The 27593-nt window shown below is 38.8% G+C and overlaps 1 protein-coding gene across 1 annotated transcript in view; it reads left to right on the forward strand.

Annotated features, from left to right (window-relative positions):
- Window positions 1-8580: 8580 nt before the first annotated feature.
- Window positions 8581-27593, forward strand: part of SLCO5A1 (solute carrier organic anion transporter family member 5A1) — a 56278-nt gene continuing 37265 nt past the window's right edge. Inside the window, exons 1-2 of the mRNA XM_060775447.2 lie at window positions 8581-8843; window positions 10501-11946. Of these exons, the coding sequence (XP_060631430.2) occupies window positions 10977-11946 (970 nt within the window). The 5' untranslated portion in view covers window positions 8581-8843; window positions 10501-10976. The remainder of the gene's footprint in view (window positions 8844-10500; window positions 11947-27593) is intronic.

Here is a 27593-nt window from a genome sequence, read left to right on the forward strand (position 1 = left end):
TGTATTTGGTACAAGTTCTTTTCTATTTTTCTGTTTTTATCTATGTAGTTTATAGTATATATTTTTATGTTCATGTGTTTTGAATTTGTTGTACCCTGCCTTGAGCCATCGGGAGAGGCAGGTAATAAATAAACATTATTATTATTATTATTATTATTATTATTATTATTATTATTATTATTATCATCATCATCATCTTTTGGGGTGGTTGGATCAGCGGAACTCCAAGAGGTGCCTACAGGTGACATTGTTGTAAATTTGAATACATTTCACAACATCACAATATACTATGTGCATCCATATTCAGAAGACAATCAAGGTTAATAAATCAACTTTAAAAAAATCTCAGCAGTATATTCCCCTTTTTATTGATCATTTAAAAATCCATAGAAGTGTTAGGAATAAACTGTAAAATTGTTCACTTACCTTGAATAAAAGAAGGACATGAACAGTGTGAAAGAGGGAAGTGATGGCATTGTAGAATGACCACAGCTTGGGAACAGGGAAGTGAAGTGGAGAAAAGTGACACCCACAACATGGCCACAGCACCATGTGGATTCTTCCAATCCTGCTGCAGCAGAGCTAGCAACCTATTACACCACTATCAAAATCAGGTTACTCATGGGTTTCCCCCATGCATTAAATGGTATGGCCAGACAATGAGGGAAAACTGGAATGCTACTAGCTTGAGACAACGTTATGCAATAAGAAGCATTTGTACTAGTTGTTAACAAGATACTAACATGCACCTTAACCCCTCAAGAGATAATGTCCTTACTATCTGGTCATTTTCAGTTACATCGATACAACACAACTTTACTTGTTGTGACTGCACCCCACGGAATCCTGGAGTTTGTAGATGGTTTAGGCACTAGAGATCTCTGGTAAATAATTCTAAATACCACTTTTTAAACTACAGCTCATAGGATTCCATAGGATGTGTCCATGTGCCAAAGTAACTCAACTACAGTAGATTAAGAGCTATAGCTCAACTTGGGTAGATGGTGACACATGCTCCTTCAGGTGGCAAAATGGTTTGTGTGATAATCCTATATTTACTATATTTTATTATCAATAACATTTGGCAAATGCTCCAGAAAAGGAATTTTATCTAGAATGCTGGACAGCCCCCTTCTCCTAATAATTAGATGTGTGAATAATGAATTGTAATGTGCTCATTTTTGAAAAAAGTGATTTATCTTGATTACCAAAGGTTCTATTTTTATTGCTTCCTCAAGATGCCATATTACATAATTGTATCTTCCAGATTGGCATTTCATGTTAAATTAGTATATTTATTTTGATATGTCTACTGGATAAGAGTAAATTCATGGACTGTGACTTTGACTCACCAACGCTTACTGTCATCTTAAGAATTATTTTAAATCATTTATGGTTCTTGCTCACCCTTTTGCAGACAATGAAATAGATAACATTTGAGTAGTTTACATTTGTCCTTTCCTCTGTATTTCCTCTTTTCTTTGACAATTAAGATATTTGGTGTGTGACAGATTATCCATTTTTTTGCCTACCCTATACTGTATCTGGGAGACTTTGACAATTGCCTAGAATGGCATTGATAAACAGGTTGTCATCTGGCAGGTAATGGCGGCAACGGGAAGAGTTTGATGTTCATCTTGGCACCCATTTTGACATAGAGTATGGCTCTGGAACAGCCTCTGCAGGTCACGCCACGAGTGTATTGGAAAGGAGTACTGTATGTATACCCTTATGACAAACCTTGGCATTTCATTATTAATTGGAAGTTATGATGCTTGGGAGAAAGTGTGTGAGGTTTACTTTCCAGTAAATGGTCAGTCAGGGAATAACCCAACTATCCTACTTTCTTCTACCTTACCAAGCTTGATTGTCTTTTCCAGTGAGATATCTTTCCATATGACCAAAGTATGACAGTCTCAGCTTGTCATTTTGGCTTCTAGGAAGAGTTAAGGCTTGACATCCTCAAGGCCCATTTATTTATCTTTTTAGCAATCCACAGTATATGTAGAACTCTTCTCTAGTACCACATTTCACATGAGTTGATTTTCTTCCTATTAGCTTTTGTCAGTTTCTATCTTTCACAACCATACACAGAAACTGGAAATATTATGACATTTACCATTTTAACTTTTCTGCTATTTTCTGCAACTTATATGGTGCTCTCTGCATATTTTATTCCATTCACATTTTAGTTTACTGTTACTTTCACATGCTGTGAACCTATAAACTGGGGTTTCATATAAAATAAAAATTTAATTTTGGGGAAATAATATTCAAGGCATCTAAAATTTCTCTTTTTCACTTTTAAATAAAACTTGTTCAAATTATGTCATTATGTAATATTGTTAATTATTTTTCAAAAAATATATATATGGTTTTGGATAGTATTGAATCTGTTTTTCTGTCATTCTCTTGAGAAACAATGCTATGAAGTGTGCATTTCAGCACTCTCCTGAAAGTAACATTTTAAAAAAATGAGCAGCCCATCTTTGTAGTAGAATTAATTTTTTTAAAAAAAAATGTTTAGGGTGCAACTTTAAAATATATCCAGGGATAGGCTTAAAAGACTGGGATAATCCAAACAGCTATCTTTGTGATTATGACGCAGGATCTTATACAACCATTTATAAGAGATGAAGGCAAGCAGGCTGTTTGAAAAGTGCTTTTCTTCTCTGCCTGGAAAGACTGTCAGTGACTTTAAACAATACAAGTCCAGGGTACATTTCAGGTGAAACCATGGAAACAGCAGGAATCGTTTTACATAAAAACAGCAGTGTCACATGTGGGAGATTTTAGTCATGAATGACCTTGGCATTTAAGGCTGACAGTAGCACATTAGCATTTATAATGTGAATTAGGGATAAAATATTCAAAGTGTCCTGATTAAATTCCTGTACTTATGTTCCATAAAAGCTGTCATTTGAAACACATGCACACACACACAATACTGACTTCTTTATAAAGTTTTGGTTAGTGTGTGAGGGGAAATGATGGGCCTTTTACCCTATTTTATCAATATTAATGTTGATAGATATTGAAACGGAGCAAGAATCACAAGCAGCTAGGCATTCATACTGGGAATCTATTTAAAAAAATAAATAAAAATAAGACCTATACTATTTATGTTCTTTCTCAGTTCTTTGTGATTAAAAAGAATTATGAGCAGCAGGTGAGGATTAGAGGCCACAGCTGCAAGAAGCAGTTAAAAATGGTGGAAGAAATCGATAAGAAAGAGAAACTGTCATTTTATTTTACATCTTCTACTGTTGGTGAAATGATGAACAAGTAAAACAGCTGTTTGTTACATTTACCCATTGTATAGTTATGTAACAAAATAAATTAGGCATAGACAATCATGAGTTTTGTACCTATGCTCTATGCATTTGCAGCTGAAGTCAACAATGTTTCCTCTCTTCTGCATTCTCATTTCACCAGCCTGGTTTGCCTAGAACAAGAAGTAACTTTACCGACGGAATTAACTGCAGTATGCTGCCCTATCTTTACAAATGGGCTGAATGTATATGATAGTTTCACTGCTCACAACACTATATAGCTATTTCTCCTTGTTTTGTTTGCTAATACGGAAATTTCACAAAGCAACATGTCAAAGACTACATAAAATTCAGGAAAACTGGCTTCCAACCACTGACACCCTGTGGATAAAAAGAAGACTATGAAAAAGCCATAACTAACCACCTTGTGTGCAGTCCCAATGTTCTGAACCAACAGTCACTTCTGATGGTTTGTTTTATTTCTTCTGACATTATTGTTGTTGTTGTTGTTGTTGTTGTTATTATTATTATTATTATTATTATTATTATTATTATTATTATTATCCCCTTGGGTTTGATGTGGACGTGCGGGATTGGGTTCCTCTGTTATGTTCTGGTCAACAACCGTAATAAAAGCTTACTTACTTACTATGATTATGCTTATTTATACTCTTCTTTTTCTCTCTACAACAGAGAGAAAAAGCAAAACTAATGCAGTTCAATTTAAAACCTAAAAATACAGAAACATTAAAATAGAATTAAATATAAATGGTATTAAAAACAATCCATTTGCAATCTATAGCATGAATGAGATCATATTATTACAAACAGGCCTGAAGACCTCATGAACTCATTCATTAAAAAAAAAAGGCAAAATACGTATTGATATTTAATATGATATGGTTTTTAACAGGTGTAGCGGTTTGAGTGTTGCACTATAGAACCTGGAGACCAGGGTCCAAATCCCCATTCAGCTATGGAAATCCATTGGGTGTCCGTGGACAGATCACACTCTATTAGCCTTAGGGGAAAGCACAGGTAAACTCCCTCTGGACCATCTTGCCAAGAAAGTCCCCTACAAGGTTACCAAACTTGCCATACGTCAGAAATTACTTGAAGGCACACAACAAAGCTTAACAAGAACCCATAAATAACTTTATCAGCCTTCTTTATGTTAGAAGTCTAACCAATTGGGGGTGATAGCTAAGATTCCAGCCTTAGCACTACACTCAGTAGAGACTCAAAAGCAAACTGCTTACTTAAAATAAGCACAGTATGACTCCATATCCATTGAACCAATATATGTGTTTCACTTCTCCTTACTTCTCCTTATTCGGTTATTTACTGAGGGCCTCCTATACAAGCTACACCCTCTTCTTGAAATCAATATTGTTTGTCACATTGAAAACAACAGGGTTCGGTAGCACCTGAAAATTCACACATCACGTAGCCATACAAAAACTAGGAACGTATTTCCCATTTTAGTAATGCTTTGAACTAAAATGTTACGGGGTTGCCTACAGTTTTCAAACAGATGCTCCTTGGTGGAGTTACCTCAGTAATAATACGATGCATAGAAAATCACATACATTTCACATCCCAATTTAATTGGGGTGGTTTACAGTGTCTGAAGCAGCCTGGGCACTACAGGAGATCAAAAAAAACTTGGGAGTAATTTCATATACTGAAACCAGCATTCATTGTGAGATGTGAGTATGAAATGTAAGTATAATAATAGTATGGAAATCTTTTTTTTTTTTTACATGTAAAAGCTTCTGCTATCTATTAGTCTAAAGCTGTAACACTCCACGTATTGTTCTGGAAATTTCCTCCACTGCAGGATACATTTTAATGAATTATACTGAGCTCTTGTCAAAAGAGTCTCTTTATTTGTGGCAGGTAGGATGCCAAAGCCTGCAAGTTGTAGCTTTAATTTTATCTTTGAGTTTATAATTTTTATCTCTATTTCCCAGTCTGTCCCCTTTTCCTCAGCTCCCTCTCCCCACAATGGCAATGCAAGCCATAGTAAAAAAAAAAAAAAAAAAGCTTCCACTCATGAACTATCCGAACGAGAAAATGCAATACTGGTAGGATGTCTTAGAAAATGCCCTCAAATCAAGATAGGAGGAACAATAGCATCAGAAGCTACCCTTTGGCAGAAAACGCTCCAGAAGCGTCAGTGTTAGCTTCTCTTTCTTTCTTTCGTTTCTATATTTTGTGAAATGGTCTGCTTTTGTTTGACAAATGGTGGTCCAGGCAGTGTCCTTCTCCACACAGTTTCTTTGTTCCTACTTTGCAACAGCAATATATAAAAATCAAGGGACTAATAGTAATAAAAACAGCCAAAAACAAATACAAATAAAGCAGGACACAGAGGAGAAGATAAAGGACAAATAAGACTTTAAAAAATGAAGAACAGTAGTTGCTGTTTGAGATTCATATATGTAACAAGTAGCCTTAACTTCTGAAATATAATAAGATTTTTGCCTATAGGTTTGTAGAAGATTGGGAGCTTTTTCTTTCAGAAGGTTTCTCAGAACCTGGGAGCAACGTCCAAGAAAAGTCTATATTTTGTCACATTAAACACTTTTCTGAGGATGATGGACCTTGTGGGGAGGTGGCTGCCAAGGTAGCGGAAATGGTCAACATTTTGTAATCTTACACCATTAAGCTGTATCTCTGGCATTGGAGAGAGATTGGCTGGTGACTGCTGGAAGAGCACTTTGGTTTTCTCAATGTTCAATGACAGGCCGAGCTTCTCGTATGCTTCTGCGAAGGTGTTTAGAGTGGTTTGTAGGTCTTCTTCTGAATGCGCACAGACGACGTTGCCACCAGCATACTGGAGTTCTATAACAGGTGTTGTTGTAACCTTGGTTTTGGCTTTCAGTCTGCTGAGGTTAAATAGCTTGCCATCTGTCCGATAGATGACTTCCACTTCGGTGGGAAGCTTCCCATTAACAAGGTGAAGTATCATAGCGATGAAGATGGAGAATAAAATTGGGGCAATAACACATCCTTGTTTGACACCTGATTCCATCCATTATAAAAAAAGTGACCTGTTATATAGAAATATTCCTACACACACACACACACACACACACATCAGATTATATATATTACTCTATGGAGAAATTCCACTTCAACTGGAATTCCAGTTGGGCTGTGAAAGGAGGACTGGTGAAAAATTAAAAAAACAAACAAAACAAAAAACAAAACGCGTTGCTGTGGCCCAGTATGTGTATATGTGTTGTGTGTGTATATATATGTGTATATGTGTGTGTATATTTGTGTATATGTGTGTTTGTGTATATATGTATGTGGCTGTGTGCATTCATTGTAATGTATTTTTTTTTGTTTTTTGGGTTTTTAAGTCTCTTCTGCTGTGTTTTTCAGTGTTTTTAGTCACTTGTTGGGAAGTTTGCCCCAATTCAATCATTGTTGGGGTTCAGAAAGCTCTTTGATTGTAGGTGAACTATAAATCCCAGTGACTACAACTCCCAAATGTCAAGGTCTATTTCCCCCAAACTCCATCTGTCTTTATATTTGGGTATATTGAGTATTCATAGAATCATAGAATCAAAGAGTTGGAAGACACCTGCCAAGAAGCAGGAATATTGCATTCAAATCACCCCTGACAGATGGCCATCCAGCCTCTGCTGAAAAGCTTCTAAAGAAGGAGCCTCCACCACACTCTGGGGCAGAGAGTTCCACTGCCGAATGGCTCTCACAGTCAGGAAGTTCTTCCTAATGTTCAGATGGAATCTCCTCTCTTGTAGTTTGAAGCCATTGTTCCGCGTCCTAGTCTGCAAGGAAGCAGAAAACAAGCTTGCTCCCTCCTCTCTGTGGCTTCCTCTCACATATTTATACATGGCTATCATATCTCCTCTCAGCCTTCTCTTCTTCAGGCTAAACATGCCCAGTTCCCTAAGCCGCTCCTCGTAGGGCTTGTTCTCCAGACCCTTGATCATTTTAGTCGCCCTCCTCTGGACACATTCCAGCTTGTCAATATCTCTCTTGAATTGTGGTGCCCAGAATTGGACACAATATTCCAGATGTGGTCTAACCAAAGCAGAATAGAGGGGTAGCACTACTTCCTTAGATCTAGACACTATGCTCCTATTGATGCAGGCCAAAATCCCATTGGCTTTTTTTGCCGCCACATCACATTGTTGGCTCATATTTAACTTGTTGTCCACAAGGACTCCAAGATCTTTTTCACACGTACTGCTCTCGAGCCAGGCATTGTCCCCCATTCTGTATCTTTGCATTTCATTTTTTCTGCCAAAGTGGAGTATCTTGCATTTGTCACTGTTGAACTTCATTTTGTTAGTTTTGGCCCATCTCTCTAATCTGTCAAGATGGTTTTGAATCCTGCTCCTGTCCTCTGGAGTATTGGCTATCCCTCCCACTTTGGTGTCGTCTGCAAACTTGATGATCCTGCCTTCTAGCCCTTCATCTAAGTCATTAATAAAGATGTTGAACAGGACCGGGCCCAGGACGGAACCCTGCGGCACTCCGCTCGTCACTTCTTTCCAGGATGAAGAGGAAGCATTAGTGAGCACCCTCTGGGTTCGTCCATTTAACCAATTACAGATCCACCTCACCATAGTTTTGCCTAGCCCACATTGGACTAGTTTCCTTGCCAGAAGGTCATGGGAGACCTTGTCAAGTATCCATGCCAAGTTTGGTCCAGGTCCATCATTGTGAGTCCACAGTGCTGCCTGGATGTAGGTGAACTCCCAAACTCAAGGTCAATGCCCACTAAACCCATCCAGTATTTTCTGTTGGTCATGGGAGTTCTGTGTGCCAAGTTTGGTTCAATTCCATCATTGGTTGATCTCAGAATGCTCTTTGATTGTAAATAAACTATAAATCCCAGCAACTACAACTCCCAAATGACAAAATCATAATTTTTTGAGTGATAGTCACTCCTTGTATTGTGAGATGTTTTATTGCCAAATTTGGTGTGATTTCGTTCATTGGTTCTTTTGTTTTTAAGGAACTCTTTATGCACAGAGCATTTATATATAGGGAGAGATATATATAATCTGTTATATATATATATCAGATTATATATATTATTCTCTGGAGAAATTCCACTTCAACTGGAATTCCAGCTTTGGGCTGTGAAAGGTGGGCTGGTGAAAAGTGTGTGTATATATAGAGAGAGGAGAGAAAGCCCATTTTCACTCCTGCCAATGCCTAGGAGAGGTGGGCCAGCCCCTCCCCTTGGGCCGCGCGCGCCGCCTCGCGGGCAGAAAACCGTTGGGCGCTCTTCCCTCTTGCGGGCCCCCTCCCCCCGAGAGGCAGGGGCAGGTGGATCCGAACAGCCGCTGGGAGACGCTTCTCCTCACAAAGGAGAGGGGAGGGGGCGAAGAGAGAGAGAGCGAGCGAGCGAGCGAGCATGCGCAGTGGGCTCGGCCCGGCCTCGCTTCTGGAGAAAGAGAGAGAGAGGAGGAGATGTTGAAGAGAGACACTCGGGTTCATCCCCTCCGGGAGGGAGCCACTCGAAAGCCTCTCTCCTCTCTCTTTCTCCCCGCTTTGTCCTTCCCTCGGGCTCCCCACAGACGTGTGAGTAACGGACAGGTTCCTTTGGCATCTCTGCTGCTGCTGCTGAGGGAACGGGATGCTTCCTGGGATGCTGATGCTTCCTTCCAGCTCTTTTTAGGGCCCCCCCTTTGACTCTTCCAGTCAGGCAGGACAAAGTTTTGGGCGCTAAACCGCGCAAAAGAAGACCTAAGAAGGAAAACGGAGGCAGCTCCTCTCGCATCTCCCAGAGGATGGAAGGGGAAAGGAGCTCCTCTTTTGTGTTTGTGTTTTTTTGTGTACAGACGGGTACTTTGAGGGTAGCAGTTAACTGCCCCAAAATTCGTAGTGAACGACGTGGTCTGTTTCTCTGGAACATCCAAGGCTGGTCTACACAAGGCATGGGCAAACTTAGGCCCTCCAGGTGTTTTGGACTCCAACTCCCACAATTCCTAACAGCCGGTAGGCTGTTAGGAATTGTGGGAGTTGGAGTCCAAAACACCTGGAGGGCCCAAGTTTGCCCATGCCTGATCTACACTGACCATTGTTTATATTCTGTTATTTAAACTAGTTTTATCTGTGAGCCACCCTAGAGAAAAGGCAGCATCTAAAGAAAATAAGTAAAATAAATAGATGTTGATATCCACTAAGAATGATTTACAAGGGAAATGGCTTGGGCTTTCCTTGGAAGCATTGTGTAGATTCGTCTTTTGATTCCAGATGCATGCCTGGTCCCTATTCATGTCCATATTACTGTGCCTTTTAATGCCTTCTACAAAGCTAAGACAGACAGGCAATAAAGCCAGTGTCCGGTTGGTTATTCTAATACATAAGAGGCACTGACTCACATTTCCTTCTGTATCAATGTACAAATACCCAAGGCTGTGTGAGCAAGAATGACTTTGAAAGTGCCTGCTGTTGATTACCCTGAAGATGCGTGCACAACATTGCATTTGCTTGTTGTTACAGTTTGTACCAATTGAGCAATGTGCTCTTGGGTTTTACGTGGTCCTTATTGAATTGGCACATGTCCCTGAGATGTGCGTTGTTTTCTTTGTCTCCTGTGCCTGCCTGTGGGGGGGGCCTCCCATAATGATTCTGTTTGATATCAGGAGCCCCAGGAAGTAAACTATGCATGGAGTAAATAATAGTATTTATGACTGAACACACACACACATATTCGGGTCTATTTATTGTTAGTTTTGAAAAGAAAACAAGTGTGTTCAGTAATGCCATTGCACTGGGGCTGTGATGTTTGCAAGATACTGCTGTGTTTTATGCACTCACACATGTATGTACTCCTTTTTAAATATATAACTCTGTCTTCAGATGAAGTATAGTGTGGGGAAAGTAAGTGCCTGAAATGAACTGAATTTGGACTACTAGATATGCATAACATAATCTTGTAATTGCTTCATGGAGCATCCCCTTTGACAAGCGATTAAAATTGTTTCTGACTTAGATCCAGTAGAGGGAAATGGAGGGGGGCAATAGGAGTCCAAGCCTTCTGCTTTTATTGTTAAGGGACCCCAGATAATAGAAACTGCGATGTTCTTTTCTAGCCCTAGGGAACAGCAGCTGGGAACTACTGCTGGGAGAAGCCGGACAAAAGCAGCATGATGACCTTCTATGCTTGATCTCTCTTCCTCCCTCCCTCCCTCCCTCCCTCCCTCCCTCTTTTCTCTTTGTATCTGCTTTACAGATTGTTAGCTTTTCCATCCGGAGGCTTTAAAACCTGAGAAAGAGCGAGGGCGTCCTCTAGATCTATATCGGAGTCCAATGATGCAGGCAGCCAAGGACACCCTCTCAGAGGGTCTGGGCTTCAATAGAAACTCTGGCACTTCTTCATGACTAAACGTGGCCGATTAACCACGTGGGAATGTGTCCGCAGAGGGGGAGCAGCCCAGTTCAATCTGTTTATAGCTCAGCTGCTGGCAGGGTAGAACAGTGCTAAGAAGGATGGAGCCACAAAAGAATCTGCTGGACACGTGCTCCAATCCACTGGTGTGACACCCTTGGACTGTCAGTGCCCTTATTCCAGAGTGACTGGAGCTGGTTTTAATTGCCAGACGGAAAGCTTGCATGGCTCTCGAGATGAAAAGGTAATGCTGGTTTTCCACAAGACCCTGCCTTTGATTGGGAACTGATAACTTGCTCTAAATCAGGACTACCAGCAGCATGCTTTTGTCCGGGAAAACAAAGCAAGCAAAGCACCAGCGCCAACAGTCTCTTGGTGGACAGCAGCCAGAAAAGCATGATGACAGCTTTAGGTCCAAGAGCTTGCCGGTTCTTAATGGGTGTGTTCCACGGATTAATACCATGCAAAGTGCTCTCCTTGTCAACAAAAGGACCTTCTTGCAGAGTTTCCAGGGGGTCTCTGATCAGAGATATGGTCTTAACTCTGACACATCAGGACATCAGAGCAATGCTGCTGCTGTTACAACTTCCACCAGAACAATATTGTCTTTTACAGCTTCTAGCTTCTCAAGAATTGGAAGTTTTATTGAAAGAACAGACTGCAATAACTCTGCTGGCATGAGTAAAGGGATTTCACCAGCTTCCACGCTGTTAGCAATCCCAGGCAGAAAATTCCTCAATGTAGTACTTGCAGACTCTCGCTTCTTTTTAGTGTGCATGTGCTTTCTCACGTTCATCCAGTCCCTCATGGTGTCTGGTTATCTCAGTAGTGTTATCACCACCATAGAACGGAGGTACAGTCTGAAAAGTTCGGAATCTGGGCTACTGGTCAGCTGTTTTGATATTGGCAGCCTGATGGTAGTGGTATTCATCAGTTACTTTGGGGGGCGAGGACGAAGGCCTCTGTGGCTTGCTGTTGGTGGTTTTTTTATTGCTCTTGGGGCTGCCATGTTCTCTTTACCTCATTTCATCTCTCCGCCATATCAGATTCAGGAACTGAACTCTTCTGTGTCTAATGATGGTTTGTGCTTGACTAACAATAACACAGCCAAAGACCATGTGGAATCACCTGCCTGTTTCAAAGATTCAGGTGGAAATAACCATTCACTCTATGTAGCTTTATTTATTTGTGCCCAAATTCTCATTGGCATGGGCTCCACACCCATCTATACCTTGGGACCAACTTACTTGGATGACAATGTCAAGAAAGAAAACTCATCACTCTATCTAGGTAAGACTCATGTGCCTCCTAGATGTGTTTAAAATTGTTTTCTAAGCATTTTAACCCCTCCCCTCTAATCCACCCTGAAAACATTATATCACAGTGCAGTAGTTAATCTGAATGTACCAAAAGCTGCATGTGCATTTTACTGTGCATGCATACATAGCAATCCATGTCTATAAGAAATAAGACAGTTGCCAATAAGTGCTTCCAAAACTTTATATCACAGACTTACACTCTGTATTTTCAATGGGATATGAAAGCACTTCAGTTTAATGGATATATATAGGCTGTAGGTGTTGATTTTAACAATTTTCTGAAACTAAAATTTAAGGTCTTTTGCTTCTCTTTTTATCATGCCTTCATAAAAAGTTGCTATTCACATTTGTGCAGATTCTTGGGACCAGGGATAAATGCAAATAGAGATGGAAACAGTTCCTCCCTGTATATATACCAGTTGCCAACTGAAACTGGGATGCCTCAGTGCTAACAGTCTTGATGACTTGAAGTGGCTCAAGATTACTTGAATATAGTTATTCAAAGTAGAGGTTTTGACAGAAACCTCTACCTTGAAATTAAACCCAAGTTGAAACCTATCTGAACCAGCATTTGTTCTCTAATAAGCTTTTGACTATGCAGTAATATTCTATCAGCCCTAGAAATAGAGGGTTAACTAGATATTTACATTTGAAAAATGGATATTTTCCCCCCTGAAATGTATATCATGTAAAAATTTTTTGAAGGACAACATTATAATAGTAAATTAGTAATTCCAACTAGAGTATTCATTGAATGAATACATTTACCAAGTTTCCTCTGATTCAGTAAGTCTGATGTAGTTGTTTACTTGATTTATAGTCCATTTTTCTCAGATGAGTTCATTGGGACAAATTCTCTCACTTAAATTATATATAGTTAAAATCACTAAGGATAAATAACTAAAACCATAAGTTTAAATACTGCAAATTAAATAGAGAAAGTCTCTTGTTGGATTTACACTAAAGATCAGGTACTGAGATTTGAATTTTTTAAAAAATCAGCGTACATCATTTTTTCACCTTTTAAAATGTGGGAATTTGAATGTCTTCCCTTCTACTTTATTTCTCATGCATTATGCACTTAAATATGCACATTGTATGTATTCCAGTGGTGGTGAGTAATTTTAGTGCACTTTATTTAACTGCTCGTATCTGATAAAGTGGATCATAGTTTTTGCCAGGCTTTGGTTCCAGGAACCGCTAGAGATACCAAGATCCATGGATGCCCAAAATCCATTATACAGGTGGCCCCTTAATATCAACAGATTTGTTTTCTACTAATTCAAACATACATTGTTAAAAATTTCCCATCTCCCCACCAAAACAAAAATGAATGGAAAGCAAACCTCAGTTTCGTCATTTTATACAAGGGGCATCATTTATATAAGGGCAATTGTATATAAGGGGACTGGAGAATCCACAGATTTTGGCATCGACAGGGTTGAGGTAGAGGGACCAGGAACCAAACCTCAGGAGATAGCAAGGATCTACTATATACAGGACTAGCATAGTAAGGTGGCGTATCTTATATAAAATGACACAATCGAGGTTTGTTTTTTGGGCATTTTGGTGGTAATATTTTCAAACCCTGGGTGGTGGAATCTGTGGATGAAGAATCTGTGAGTTTAGGAGGCCAACTGTATTACTACAGTCTAATGCTATATGTTACCATAATCTCAGTTTTAATAAATTGATGTGACCATAAACTCAATACAAACATAGTTACATCTATTTCATCTTTTCAGATTCCATGACTTGGGAAACTAATTCAGTGGTATATTGTCAAAAGTTAGAGATTTTTGATGCAATTGCTGAAAGTACCATCTTTATCTTTAGCAGTATATGATATGGTAGGTGTGTCTAGGAATTCCTTTATGAACAAATTTGACTTGCATTTCAGCACGTCCATCAGAAGCCTCTTTGCTTTGTGTGGTAAGGATGGAATCAGACTAGGATCAGTCTTTGTGACAACACTGGAGCCTATTTAAGTCACAATTACTGATCAAAGTTCTAGTCTTCAGAAAAGCCTTTCCTTCTTGAAGTTTTATCTTCAAAATGAACAAAATTATCAAATATATTGTCTCAGTGGTGTGTAGAAGTCGATTCTTTACAAAGTTTAAAATATAACATACATTTTGATAGGTTTTAGAAAGGCAAGTTCTGCTATTCCACCGGTGTTTCAAATTACTGTATCAAGTTTGTTTATTTTAGAATTTCTGTACTGTCCTTCAGCAAAAATATTTCAGAGTGGTTGGAGATAGTGAGACAAAAACATGCAGAAAGATAAGATAACACATTATAGGTAAGTGCTAAAACAGTTTCCTCAGAAGTGAAAAATCTATTAATTGCTTTGGAGTATAATAACATATTTCCTTATAAGGATACCAGGAGAACCTCCCTGGAGGAAAAAAAAATCTATAAAATGGCATCATTCCACAAAATACTTCTTTTCACAATCCCAATTGAAATGCTAAGCTTGAGGGACTGGGGTATTGCTATATGTGGATAGCTTGATGAAGCAGCACATATTTCCTCTGGTGCTTGGGGAAACTGTGTAGATCAGTCAGTGGTTTGGTCCTCCAGATGTTTTGGACTTCAGCTCTCAAAATTCCTAACCATGGATGAATGAGTTGATTTTCTTTAAGCCACCAGTTGAGCAGATTTTCCTGAGGTACTTGTCAGGAAATCTTTCCATGGGAACACGCTTGTACTTACTGCCTGGAGCAGGAAGCATTTCTCTGACTTGTAGATAAGGCTAATAACATGAGAATTTGATGAGACCAGATTTCAGAATACATGAGAAGGTATAATACAGAATATAGATTTTAGAATATAGAATATATGTGGAGCAATATAGATAAGTATCACTTTCTGTACTGACATTTTCAGAGGAGCTTCATTAAGTATATGAGATTGATCATGCCCAGTATAGTCTCTCTATGTGTATGCAAGCGTGTGTAAATCAGGGGCCCTCAAACTAAGGCCCGAGGGCTGGATACGGCCCTCCAAGGTCATTTACCCAGCCCTCACTCAGGGTCAACCTAGGTCTGAAATGACTTGAAAACACAAAGACAACAACAACAAAAATCCTATCTCATCAGCCAAAGGCAGGCCCTTCCCACTGAAATACTAATAAGTTTATATTTGTTAAAACTGTTCTTCATTTTAATTGTTGTATTGTTTTTAAGTGTTTTTTGCACTAAAAATAAGATATGTGCAGTGTGCAGAGGAATTAATTCATGCTTTTTCCAAATTATAATCTGGCCCTCCAACAGTTTGAAGGACTGTGACCTGGCTTTCTGTTTAAAAAGTTTGAGGGCCCTTGGTGTAAATCTTCAAAAATTAAGTCCAAATTCCTTATCCTTTATCATGAAAAAATCCAGATATTTCCTCATTTTTGTCTGAGAGTTTTAAAGTGTTCATCTATGGCCTTTTGTAGCATAGAATATGGATATGATTACTCTTTAATGCCTTTCAAGTTCACAGTTAAGTGCTAGGATTCGTAATCTTTGGCCCTACCCATGTTTGAAAGATGCCTCTATCTGGCAGATTGATTTCAGCCGGCTTGAAGGTCGAAAGCCGCTCAGGCAGTTGGAACGTGAGAAAAAGCCCTGCTCTAAATGGATTAGTCAAGTGAGCAGAGGGCAGGTGAGGCAGCCAAGGGCACATCATAAATTATGTTTATCACGTGGCTTTGCTGCTCAGTGATATAGAAGCTGCTTTTATTTGTTTGAAACCATGGCATTTTTGGTCTTATTGGGGACCCCATCTTGTCCAGTATACTTGCATGAGAGCAAGGCCAAGCGACTAAGACTGCTAAACTTGCAATCTATCTTCAAAATTCTTGGAAGAAAAATTACATAGATGTGCACAACTGTAAAGGATATTAGCCTGTGTGCCTATAATTAAAAAGGAAGAGTTCTTCCAAACCATACAAGTAAGCAAGCAAACAAAATACCTGCAAATGTAACCCAGGCTTTAGACAAGGTAATTAGAAGAAAGGTTTTTATGGAATATATTCTTTCTGAATATGTTTCCCTTTTTTAGTGACCATTCTGTGTACTCCTGTACATTTGATATATTTAACTCTCCATAGAACTCAGTTTCCCCAAATGCTTTAAGATCTATCAATTTGTACAGTTATTCTACAAAGTGTTGGTGATGGCTAATCCTGATTTTACAAAGTTACCTTATGTAGATGTTAGAGCTATTTTATTTATTTTCCAAGTTAATCCAGCTCAGGGTTGAGTGGCAACGTCATATCCTCTTATGTGCAGACATGCAAGCTCAGGCGGGACAGCTGGTTTGACATTCCTATCTGGGTGTCTTGCTCTTAGAAAATACATTTCATGCTTATACATAATCTCCTGGCTGCTTGCACCCTAGTCCATCTGTCAAGATGTCAGTGTGCCAGTTTACAAGGTAGTATCATGACTCTTTAGACAATGGTGTCAAGCACTGACACCATTGTCTGTTTAGCAGAATATTTGTTTTGTAATTTGGTATTCTTCTCTCAATTCTTTATCTTTCTCTGCCACTCCCTGCATTGACTTTCATTGCAGATAGGAATGGACAAGGAATGAAGCAAGGGTCTTCTTCCTCGTTTCATTATTGATACTTGAATATACCCAAGTGCAAACAGAATCATTTAGTACATGAAAGTGTGTCTTTGACTTGGTTTGCATGTAAAATAATGGATGTGATGAACATATGACTTCTACATTCCTTGTAAGAGTAATATCTGAAATTTGGATGCTTGTCTTGAGATAACTGAATGGAAATAAAATTGGGTTTCCAGTTTAGGGGCTATAAAAAGTAACTTTTTATTTAGTGCTGAGCTGAGAATCCCAGCTCTTATTTCCATTTTAGATTACCATGATTTAGCACAACTGTCTTCAGTGGAAGAAGTGAGTGGGTCTGGGGAAAATATTTGCTGAAAAATTGCTGAAAAAAATTGCTGAAAAAAAATTAAGATCCTACTTCTTTGGTTGGTTGAAAATAGCTCACCAAAAAGTATGCTGTATTTTTCCCAGCCATTATGCAACATTAATATCTGATATTTCAGTATCCAAAAGGCCTTCTTAACCTCACATTCACCTTAATAATGATGTCAATAGCATAGTAATTAGATAAATGCAGACCCAAAACGCTTTCCATAGCTAAACACGCAGATTCTTTACAGATTAGTGCTTGCATATTATTCCTTATTAAAACACAAAAATAGGAGAATTAAACCATGAAGCAGATGGTATGGGTGACATGTGAGAGGATGAAGGTGATTTGTTATGTTCTGGCCAGTCTTTTCTATCTTTCAAATGTTATTTTTGAGTCTATAGCTTAAGAACATGGAATAAATTAGAAAAAAAATATATGTAGAGATCACCAATATTATTTTCAGAAAAAAGCTGCACAACTCTACTTTGATCTAAAATATACAAAAGTGCAATATAGAGTAATTTAAATAATTATCATAATTATAATTAATATCTTTTTGTATAGAACTATCACTGTACATGGTACTTTACAAGTAAAAGAGCAACAGAACAGTTCACTGCTCTCAGGCCTAACACTTTAAGGCAAAAAAAGCACTGTGGGAGGGGATTAAATCCAGCAAATACTGCCTCTTCTCTTCCTTTAAGAAGAGTAGCAAAAGCTAGAATAGAAAGCGCCCCTCTCCCCAGACACAGGCACAATAGAGCTGCACTTGTGCCCCACCCTCACTCCTGCTGGCAAGGGTAGCTATAAATATAATAAATAAAATTATAGCAGTATCTGGAATGAAGAAAAAGCCCCCATCATAAACCATAACCATCCCATACTTCCATCTTTACAAAGACCTTCTAGGATTTCTAATTAGCTAAATTGTAGCATGTTTGGCAATTAATCAGAATGTAAAATAGTGAATAGGTTTCTCATTTTTATTGCTTGTTAGCTGCATTATAGATATTCATAGAAGAAGAGTATGTAAATTCAGTTTTAAAAATACTTTCTCATTTAACTTTTTTTTGTCGTGTCAGGAGCGACTTGAGAAACTGCAAGTTGCTTCTGGTGTGAGAGAATTGGGACGCCGGGATAATTTGATGTTTTTATCATCCTTGTGCGAGGCTTCTCTTGTGTCCCCGCATGAGGAGTTGGAGTTGATAGAGGGAGCTATTCCACCTCTCTCTGGATTCGAACCTGCGACCTGTCTTCAGTCCTGCCGGCACAGGGGTTTAACCTATTGTGCCACCGGGGTCTCCTCTCATTTAACTGATAGGAGATTATGAATGAATCCTTAATTTTCTTTTTTGACTCAAGAAATGTTGTTTTTCTTCATCATCCTTATTCCTTTTATGATAGGTTTGTGAGTCCATTGCTATTAGTCAGTCTGTACCTGTTAGGACTTCTCTATAAGGTATGTTCTTGTCATCTGAGCTTCCAACTCAACAATGCATTGTCTTAATAGGCAGGCTTACATCAACAATCCCTTTAATGTTCTCTTAAGTGCTGAAATGTCAGAATAATTAACCTGGGGAAATAGATGTCTACTTTGTACTATTTTAGGCTATTTTAGGAAGGAACTTAGACTTACATTTCATATAATCTGTAAAGTAAATATACACACATATGCTATAAATAAATAAATAAATAGGAAGCATTTATATTATTTAAGAAGCACCTGTATAGATTCATTAGAATGTGAAAAGATACTTTTCTAAACTGGCATTTGTTTTATAGTTGGCTCTCCGTAGCCATGCATTCTGTATTCATGGATTCAATCAGTTATATTCGATATAACCCATCTATCTTCAGAGAAGGAACGCTCTCTCTCACACCAGTATTATTAGATATAGTGTTTGACTGACAACAACACAGTAGTAGCTGTTAGAACAGGCATGGGCAAACTTTTGAGCCTGGAGGCCATGGCCTGGACTAGGCAGAGGCAGGCAGGCTAAGCCAGGAGGGGTGGGCCAGGTGGGTGAGGTCAAATACGCTGGGAAGGCATTTGGGGGGGGGGGGAAGGGCAGCTAATATGGAGGGAGGCTGAGATGGTTGGCCTGCCTGGTGTGTGTGTGTGTTCATGTGTGTCTGGAGAAGAGAGAAAGGTGTGGGGCTGGTAGAAGCTATTAGCTGGGCACCTACCCGCAGGACCATGCTCCTCCTCTCCTCTAAGCAGAGCAACTCAGCTGGGTCGCTGTGCAGAGAGGGGAAGAGAGGAAGACACGCAGCCTCTCCTCTTGGCACAGCAACCCAGCTAGGTGCTGTGCTGAGAGGGGAGGAGACATGCAACTAGTAGACAGCCACATGTGTTCCTGCCTAGTTGGACCACTCCTCTTCTCTGGGCAGAGCAACCCAGCTGGGTTGCTTTGCTGAGAGGGGAGGAGAGGAAATGCATGGCCTTTCCCTCCAGGCTGGGGCTGGCCTCTCCTCTCAGTACAGCAACCTAACTGGGTTGCTTGTGCCAAGAGGGGAGGAGGCTTGTAGCTGGTAGAAGCCTTCCCACTGGGCTGGGCTTCTCCTTTCAGCACAGCAACCCAGCTGTGTTTTGTGCTGAGAGGAGAGGAGGCATGTGGCTGGCAGAAGCCCTGTGCCTTCCCACCAGGCCTCCCCTCTTGGCACAGCGACCTGGCTGCAGCCAGTTCCTTATGCTGAGAAAAGAGGAGAGGAGATAAATGCATGTTTTTCCCTGCCAGGCCTCTCCTGCCTCCCCAGTCCTTTTGGCATAAGGTCATGGTGTCAGGCTGCTGTAGCCTGGAGGGAGAGAAAAGGGAGGGGTTTTTGCTCATCCCTGTGTTAGAAAATGAGCATATGTACGTACATTCATTGGAGGTAATAATGAGACAGCTTTCTCTCAGGCCTAAAATTGTATTAAATGTATTCTGTCTTATTTCTTCATCTATTTATCCATTGGCAGGAACTGTTATCTGATGATATCATATGATTATGGCAATTATCTGCTGATATCACACAGTCACTCAGATAAGACTTTTGTCCCCCCCCCCTCCTCTTTTCTAGCTGTCTACAATCATGTGTGAGTCAAGTGATTTCAAGGTCTATCAGATTTATTTCAGTCTGGTTTCTCATATTTCTCTTTGTGTTACATTGTTTCTTGTTGATCGTTAGTTGCTCAGGCAGAAGTCAGCTCACTTAACTATCAATGCTTACCTTCTTGATTAGTCTACATACACATCATCATCATTCATTACTAATAACTCTTCTCAGAACCTTAAAATTGCAAAATAATTACTGTATATACTCATGTATAAGTCTAGAAACTTTGGTCAAAGACCAGCCCAAGAAAATCTGGGTTGACTTATCCATGGAACAGTGTTAGTACAGTACCTTTAAAAAGAAAAGAAAAGAAAAAGAGCAATCCTTTTCTGTGAATAGAATGGCAAAAGTTGAGAGTTTAGTCTCCCATGGGAAAGCTTAAAAGAAACACCTGCCCTTTCCGCTCTCTCCACCATAGTGCCGCTTCTGGTCTTTTTGGATGCCATGAGTGGGTGGCTCCCTGAGTGAAATGACCTTTGACTTTCCCATATGTCATACAAAATCCATAATTTGGGACTAAAATATACTCTCGAATCAGTGCCATGCATCATTTAGCTTCCACATAGCTGGTTCACTTGTCTTTTGGGATAACTGGTCAGTGTGGGTGTTCCCATAGTTTCGTGTTTTGTACATCAGGGGGATGACTTTACCACATTTTGTGCATTCAGGGGGCTGGCTGGTCTATTGCTATATTTTCAAGATTATTTTAGCAGCCCATAACATCTTCATCTACCTAGAAGTGTTTGACTATGGACTGAATACCTACTATATAACTGCACATTTCAATTATATTGCTGCCACTACATACGCAGTTCCATCTGAAAACCTATAGTGCCACTAGCATAGCAAGTCAAGAGTTACATGTGTATATATGAGTGGGAGAAAACACTAACTTTACAAAAGTCAATGAAAAGTCATTATGATATACAAGCATATTGATTCCATATAATCCCTTTTTAGTGCTATTCAAATAAATACTGCCTAATTTTAACTTCACCCCCACCATGTAACCAAAATAATAAACTGAGTTAACTTTCCTCTATTAACCTTCACTTCTATACCTTCTCTTTTTGATTTCTTATCCAACTGTCAACTAACTCAGTATCACACAGCAATTTTCAAATGTTCTTCTTTCATACTTCCTGTCAATTTCCTACACTCTCCTCCTTCCAATAGACGGATTAACCATAAAATATCATCTGATGTCTCTGTAAAACACCATAAGATCTGATACTTATTGTAATATTTTTGAGGCTGTAGAACATCATAGATTTCACAGTAGCATGTAAGCCTATTTTTCATTATATATTTTTCTTCAAAATAACCGTGTGAGCTAGAGAGTAAATTTCATGGCTCAATGTAGTTTGGGTTGTAGTCTCAAGTTATACAGTTTACCAGAGAAGGCTGAAGTAAATACATATAATAAGAAATCAATCTTTCTGGTTCATAAAATAAGATACATGCCAGTTTTAGTCAGATTTCAGAGAATGTATTGGTTTTTATTATAACTAAATTAGACACAACATTTATACATATGCAAGTCTTATCACATGTTGTTTTCCGTGTTTACAGAACAAATATATGTATGCTCATCGGATTCATTAATGACTGGTACCTGAAAATGTACACTGATATTATCAAGCATTGTATTTGCAACAGTAAGTGGCAGAATGGAATGCATTGTACATCTAGTAGCATGTGGTTTTGATTTCATTTTTGTTGGAGTTTTTTTATCCCATAAAATAATGTGGCATTACTAAAACATTATGAGATTCTGAAAAAGTATGGCAGACTGTTTTAGAGAATCTTGGGTTGGGGAGTCTGCATATTTGAGTGTGACTTTAGTGTTACTGTGTCATTCACTGTCTAGATCAGGCATGAGCAAATGAAGGCCTATGGTCTGGATGCGGCCCTTTGGGCCATCTCCTTCAGCCTCTTACCCTACTCTTAGCAGGAAGATGCAGTGACCTGCTGGAGAGATTCGGGAGTGAAGGCATGAGGAGAGGAATCCTTTGCCTCATCTGTACTGGGCAGCTGCCTCCCCAGCAACTGCTGCAGCCTGCAGATGAAGGAAGTGGCAGTGGCTCCCCTTTGGTGCCCAGACCTGATTGCCTCTCTTCCTGAGGGAAAAGGTGCAGGGGAAATGGAGCGTTACCCCTGGTTTCCAAATTCCAGCCTCTAGAATCCTGTCATTCACAGTGCTCCCCGTTCCACCAATTATTCTCTTTCTGGATTGGGTTGCTTCACCTCGGGGTATCCCTTTAATTATAGTTGGATTTGCATATGACTTATCTGATGATGATGATGATGATGATGATGATGATGATGATGATTATTTATAACCCATCTTATGGCCTCTAGGGGACTCAGGGTGGTTACCAAACAAAAGTGGCAAACATTCAATGCCATAATAATGAAACAAACAAACCAAATCGAGACAATACATAAAACAACTTCAGTAAAAACTTATAATAAATAGGCAAAAACTAAGTAAAAATAAGTAATTAAATAAAACATAATAAATCTAATCAGACACATTTACACCATAATAAAATCTAAACAACTAAAATGCATAAAAATTATAACATAATTTATAGGAACCTGTAAGGCCAAGGTGGGTTTTTAATATGCATGATATAACTCTGTTTCAGACTTTACAGCTAACCAGAGATTGGTTTCATTAAAACAGTAGTAAAGCATAAATAGTGACAATTTCTGACACAAATTCCTCTCATATCATAGGTCTGCCATCTCATTCAGCACATGTGAATGACTCTGTCTCTTTCGCTGAACCTGGTGTCCTCCTCAATCCAGTTTGGCTGAAATTAAAACCCTCTCTGCCCTTCTTCAGAGACAAGTCTCTACCTTAAAAACATAACCCCACTTTCACAATTTATTTTGTTTAGCAGATGGTGACTTTAATTAACCCGATTCAACAAAACCAAAATGTGGCATATTACATATCTTGCTAGTTTAAAATATCTCACAGGCATTTGCAGAAATAATGTACAAAATATTGACAGTGCATAGTTTGAAGATGTTGTTAGTATAATTAGTAGTATTGAATCTGATTTCAGACAGTCCGTGCATTCATAAGCCCACACATGTTCTGAATATAGATGCCTATAAGGAATCTTGTGATCTTAGCAGTAGAATGTTTTGGGAAAATTGAAATAAATAATCCCCATCTATTATTATATAATTTTATTGAATAAATAAGAATAAAAAAACTGAGTTAAGATATTCTGGGAAAATTGATCTTTATGATGAAAGTTGTTGATACTGATTTATACTGTTTTTCTTTGTGTAATAAAGACATTTAATGGAGTTATTACAGAAACAATTTATGTTGATATTCTGTTTCCAGCTATGGAAATTGAGTACTAATTGATATGAGCAGTATGCACTTTGGTTACAAACAGAGAAGCAATGGGGTACACTGCACTCTGATGGAATCGTATAGTATTCTGGTGTCTTAGGCAGGATAACTGAATATACTATTATATATATCTCTTTCTTATGTATAAGTCCAGAACAGATTTGGTGGCCAAAGTATGGATTTGGTATGACCTGTGGATAGGTTGTGGGCCATTCTGAAGAAATGGGGAAGCAGCAATGCCACCTCAGGGGGCCAGCTGGCTCTATTCACCACTGCCATTTCCCCACTTAGACATTCAAAAAGGCCAGATGTGACAACATAGCAGAGAGAATAGAGGGAGTCGGTACTTCTTTTAGGTTTTCCTGGGACAAAGTTTTGTCTTTCACCACTCTACTCAGAGGAGATTGCTTCTTTTTTTATAGGAGTCAAGGTACAGCACTTACATTGACCCTGTAGATGTTCAGTTGCTTCATTCATTAGATTATGGCAACTGCAGCCAACTAAAGATAATGTCATAATAAATTAGTCTGATTTTAGTTCACCATAGGACTTCTTGCTGTTCCACTTTAGATTTGCCTCAATACCAATAGATTACGTCATATTTCCTCCCAGTTGCTATCATAGCTTTCTTCTTGACATTGATTTGATGGTGTTTGTTTTGTGGTCAGTTTATCAACTCAGATATAAAGATTTAGTTAAGGATCATAGCATGGACTGAGACAGTGCTGTCACTCATGGTTAAAATCACGATGAATTAGGAAAATCAAGTATTTTTTAAAAAAAAACTCGTCTTGAATGACCCAGTCATGTGTTTCTCCAGAAGCAAACACCAATTCCTCAATTTGAGTCACCATTTCGGCTGAGAAAGGCGGTATAGAAGTAAAGCAAATAATAAAAGCAAATAAATTTGTGGTGTTATTAAAAAGACAGCGTTAAAAGCATGATGCTATTTTTAAAAAGTCTTTTGCTTTCCTATTAGTGTGATTCATAAACAGAGCTTCAGTTTCAAGTGTTGACATTCTAGTAAATTTGACTTGGGAGTTATTGATCAAACACTGGGGTCATGAAAGTTACTTTTTAAGGCTTGCACAAACTACACTTGAAGGCAAATATTCTACAGGAGACATATTTGCAAGTTTAAAAGGATAACTTGTATGCCAAACTTTTTTATAATATCATACCATTGAAAATATTCATTAAATTCATGTTGTTTCATACAGCGCTGTGTTAGATGAAGGTAATCATGTGATGTCAGTAAGGCATGTGATTGGGTTCCCCATTATATTCTTCCAAACAAGCAAGTAAAATGTGAACTAAACAATGCTACTGTTAAGTGGATTTGTAATTGGTTGACTGACTGAACCCAAGGGTGACCACCAATGGCTCCTCTACATCCTTGAGAGAAGTGACTTGTGGGGAGTCACAGAGTTCTGTCCCTTGCCCAGTGAGTGTTATTTGACATCTTTATAAATGAGTTGGATGATGGAATATAGAAGACATACTTATCTAATTTGTAGGTGACTCCAAATTAGGAGAGGTAATTAATAACTGAGAGTACAGTATTAGAATTCAGAGCCTTAACTTATTAGAGAGCTGGTCCAAAACTAGCAGAATGGTTTCCAGCTAGTTAGTGGAGGAGCTGACCATTGTTCTGTTGCCATGGGCCAACCATCATCTGATCAGTTTTAGACTTACTGTGCCCCCTAACCCTCTGCAAGGGTGAAGGATCAATTAGGAGGGTCCACCCCAAGAGACTTGTGGATCCGGATGGATTCCTGATGGCTCTTGGGGAATTTCCCACCATCTCGGTAAGTGATCCTGTTGATACTCTGGCTGTTCTCTGGAATAGGGACATGACTAGAACAATAGACACGATTGCTTCGGAATGTCCCCTCCCACTTTGCAGAGCTAAACCAGCTTCATGGTTCAATGAGGAGCTCGTAGCGATGAAGCGAGTGAAAAGGGAACTAGAATGTGTGTGGCGTTTATCTTGCAGCGAGTCAGATCAAACACGGCTATGTGCCTATTTAAGGGCATGTGCCATGGCAGTGAAGGCTGCAAGAAAATCTCTCATTGCAGCCAACATTGCATCTGCAAAGAACCATTCAGCGGAGCAGTTTCGAACGATCAGAGATCTGTTAAACTCCACCTGTTGTGTGAATGAGATGATCTGCTTTTTCATGTCATTGACATTGAAAATATTTCTAGTTCTTGATTTGTGTCTTAATGAAATGAATATTTCATCCTACCCGGATTTGCCAGTTTAATGGATGAAATATGTGGGTTTTAGTAAAATAAAATTGAAAATACCAATTTTCCAAATGTACTATTTGAAATAAGGTGGATCGTGAAAGAACAGAACTTTGCTATTTATAATGAAAGAAACTCATTAGATCATAGCATCAATTTTGCAGAAGTGTAAATAAAGAATTGTGATTGGGTTCATGACTTAGGACTTAAAGCTCCCAGAAAATTGTCCTTTTTTTGTTCTCTGTTTGATTAGATGCTAGCATACACTACATATTGATCCTTATATTATGATTTTACATTGTCTATCTTTGATTCAGATTTGTTTGTATAACTCATCTCATATTTAAAAGGGTTAATCTCTGCATAAGTAACCTTTGAACTTTGGCTTACTCCTTATACTAAACTCATTTTAATTAGGAAATGACTTTGCTGTCCCTGTTCCTCACATAATTATGTGTTGATCACTGCTCTATGGTCTTGTCTAGGTTCACATAAGTTTTTCTGAGGATAAAAGGCAAGCTGAATAGATGCAATTTTCAGCTGATTGTGTTTCTACGGCCCATAATAATATAGTTTGTTGCATGGCCAACATGCCAACAGGCAAAATAAAAGTATAAATCATGTGAAAAAATGATCCTTTTCTTTCTAGAGGTAAGGTCAACTTTACTAAAAATGTATAATGATCATCAATAGCGTCAAATAGTATGGAGTCACTGAGCTGAAAAATAAAATCTTTTTGTAAATGCTCTTTGGAGCATACTTGGTGACTTCAAATTACAAATGTTTTCTGTGTTGACATTTTGAAAATGTTTATGGATTGAGTAGGGGAAACAGACAATGCTAGAGGGTTTCTGGTGGTATTTTAATTGCTGCTTTAACATTTATTTCCCTTCAGTAGTCTGAATGACATTTTCTTTATTTGATTAGGATCACCACTGTATATTACTTAGTTCTTTGAGGAGCAGCTAACAAAGATTTCTTACTATATCATTAGTATTTGGAATAGTAACTTTCAAAAAGAGGGAAGAGCCAGATCTGTACACAGAGCCAGGTTTCTATTGATAACTACTTCTTTATGCAACATTTATACACAGCTGTTATATTATAAGCAACTCATTACATAGCTTAAGAAAAAAACTGACCAGGTTAAAGGAAATAATTGCGTTTACGGTACAAATTTGGTGAATGATCAGCTCAAAAAATGGAAATGTTTTCTGTTAAGTACATCTACTTTTATAATCATTTTTTCTTCTTTGTGGTCTGTGTGACTCAAACATATGGGTCATTTTGTACCTTCATTGGGATCTTTGAGAGCTTTTAGAGCTGCATTTTGGTGGTAGCCCTGCATCCTCGCCTGCATGCATATAAGCCGTGTGTTTCTGCTGAAACCCAGTTACTTTTTATCAGCCATAAGGGTAGGATCATTAGGAAATCTTGGCATTTTGGCATTTCACAGTTCATCGGTTTGTCTTTTCACTCAATGAGGCCTTATGGCCCTAATTACTTTTTTCAGAAAATGTCTGAAGACATGACCATCCTGTTTTTGGATGGCAATGTGTATTGTCTTCTCTGTCTGCTCAAGGATCACATGGTTGACTTATGCCTGTTTTGACAAAACTTAATGGGGCAAGCGGAATTGAGCTCCCTATTTTAAGGCTCTTCAGTAGAAAGAGCCTTCAGTAGAAAGAGCCTTCTGCAGCCCTTATGCCCAGAATAAGGAATTTTGTATCTGCTCATGCCTGTCTGAAGCAGTGGAGTAACAGATGATGTTCACAGTGAGAAGAAGGATAAGGACCAACTGTGAGATTCTGCTACATTGGGTCCTTTCATTCAAGAGTTTTTCCAAGCCCAAGCTTGGAGAGGATCTCAATGAAGATTTAAATGTGCAATCTGATGAAGTTCAAGTTGCTAGTTCTTTCTCAAAATGGAAGATTCTTGACAAATCTTCCCTATCTTGA

This window comes from Anolis sagrei, chromosome 4 (assembly GCF_037176765.1).
Source record: "Anolis sagrei isolate rAnoSag1 chromosome 4, rAnoSag1.mat, whole genome shotgun sequence".
In the NCBI taxonomy this organism is placed as follows: Eukaryota; Metazoa; Chordata; class Lepidosauria; order Squamata; family Dactyloidae; genus Anolis; species Anolis sagrei.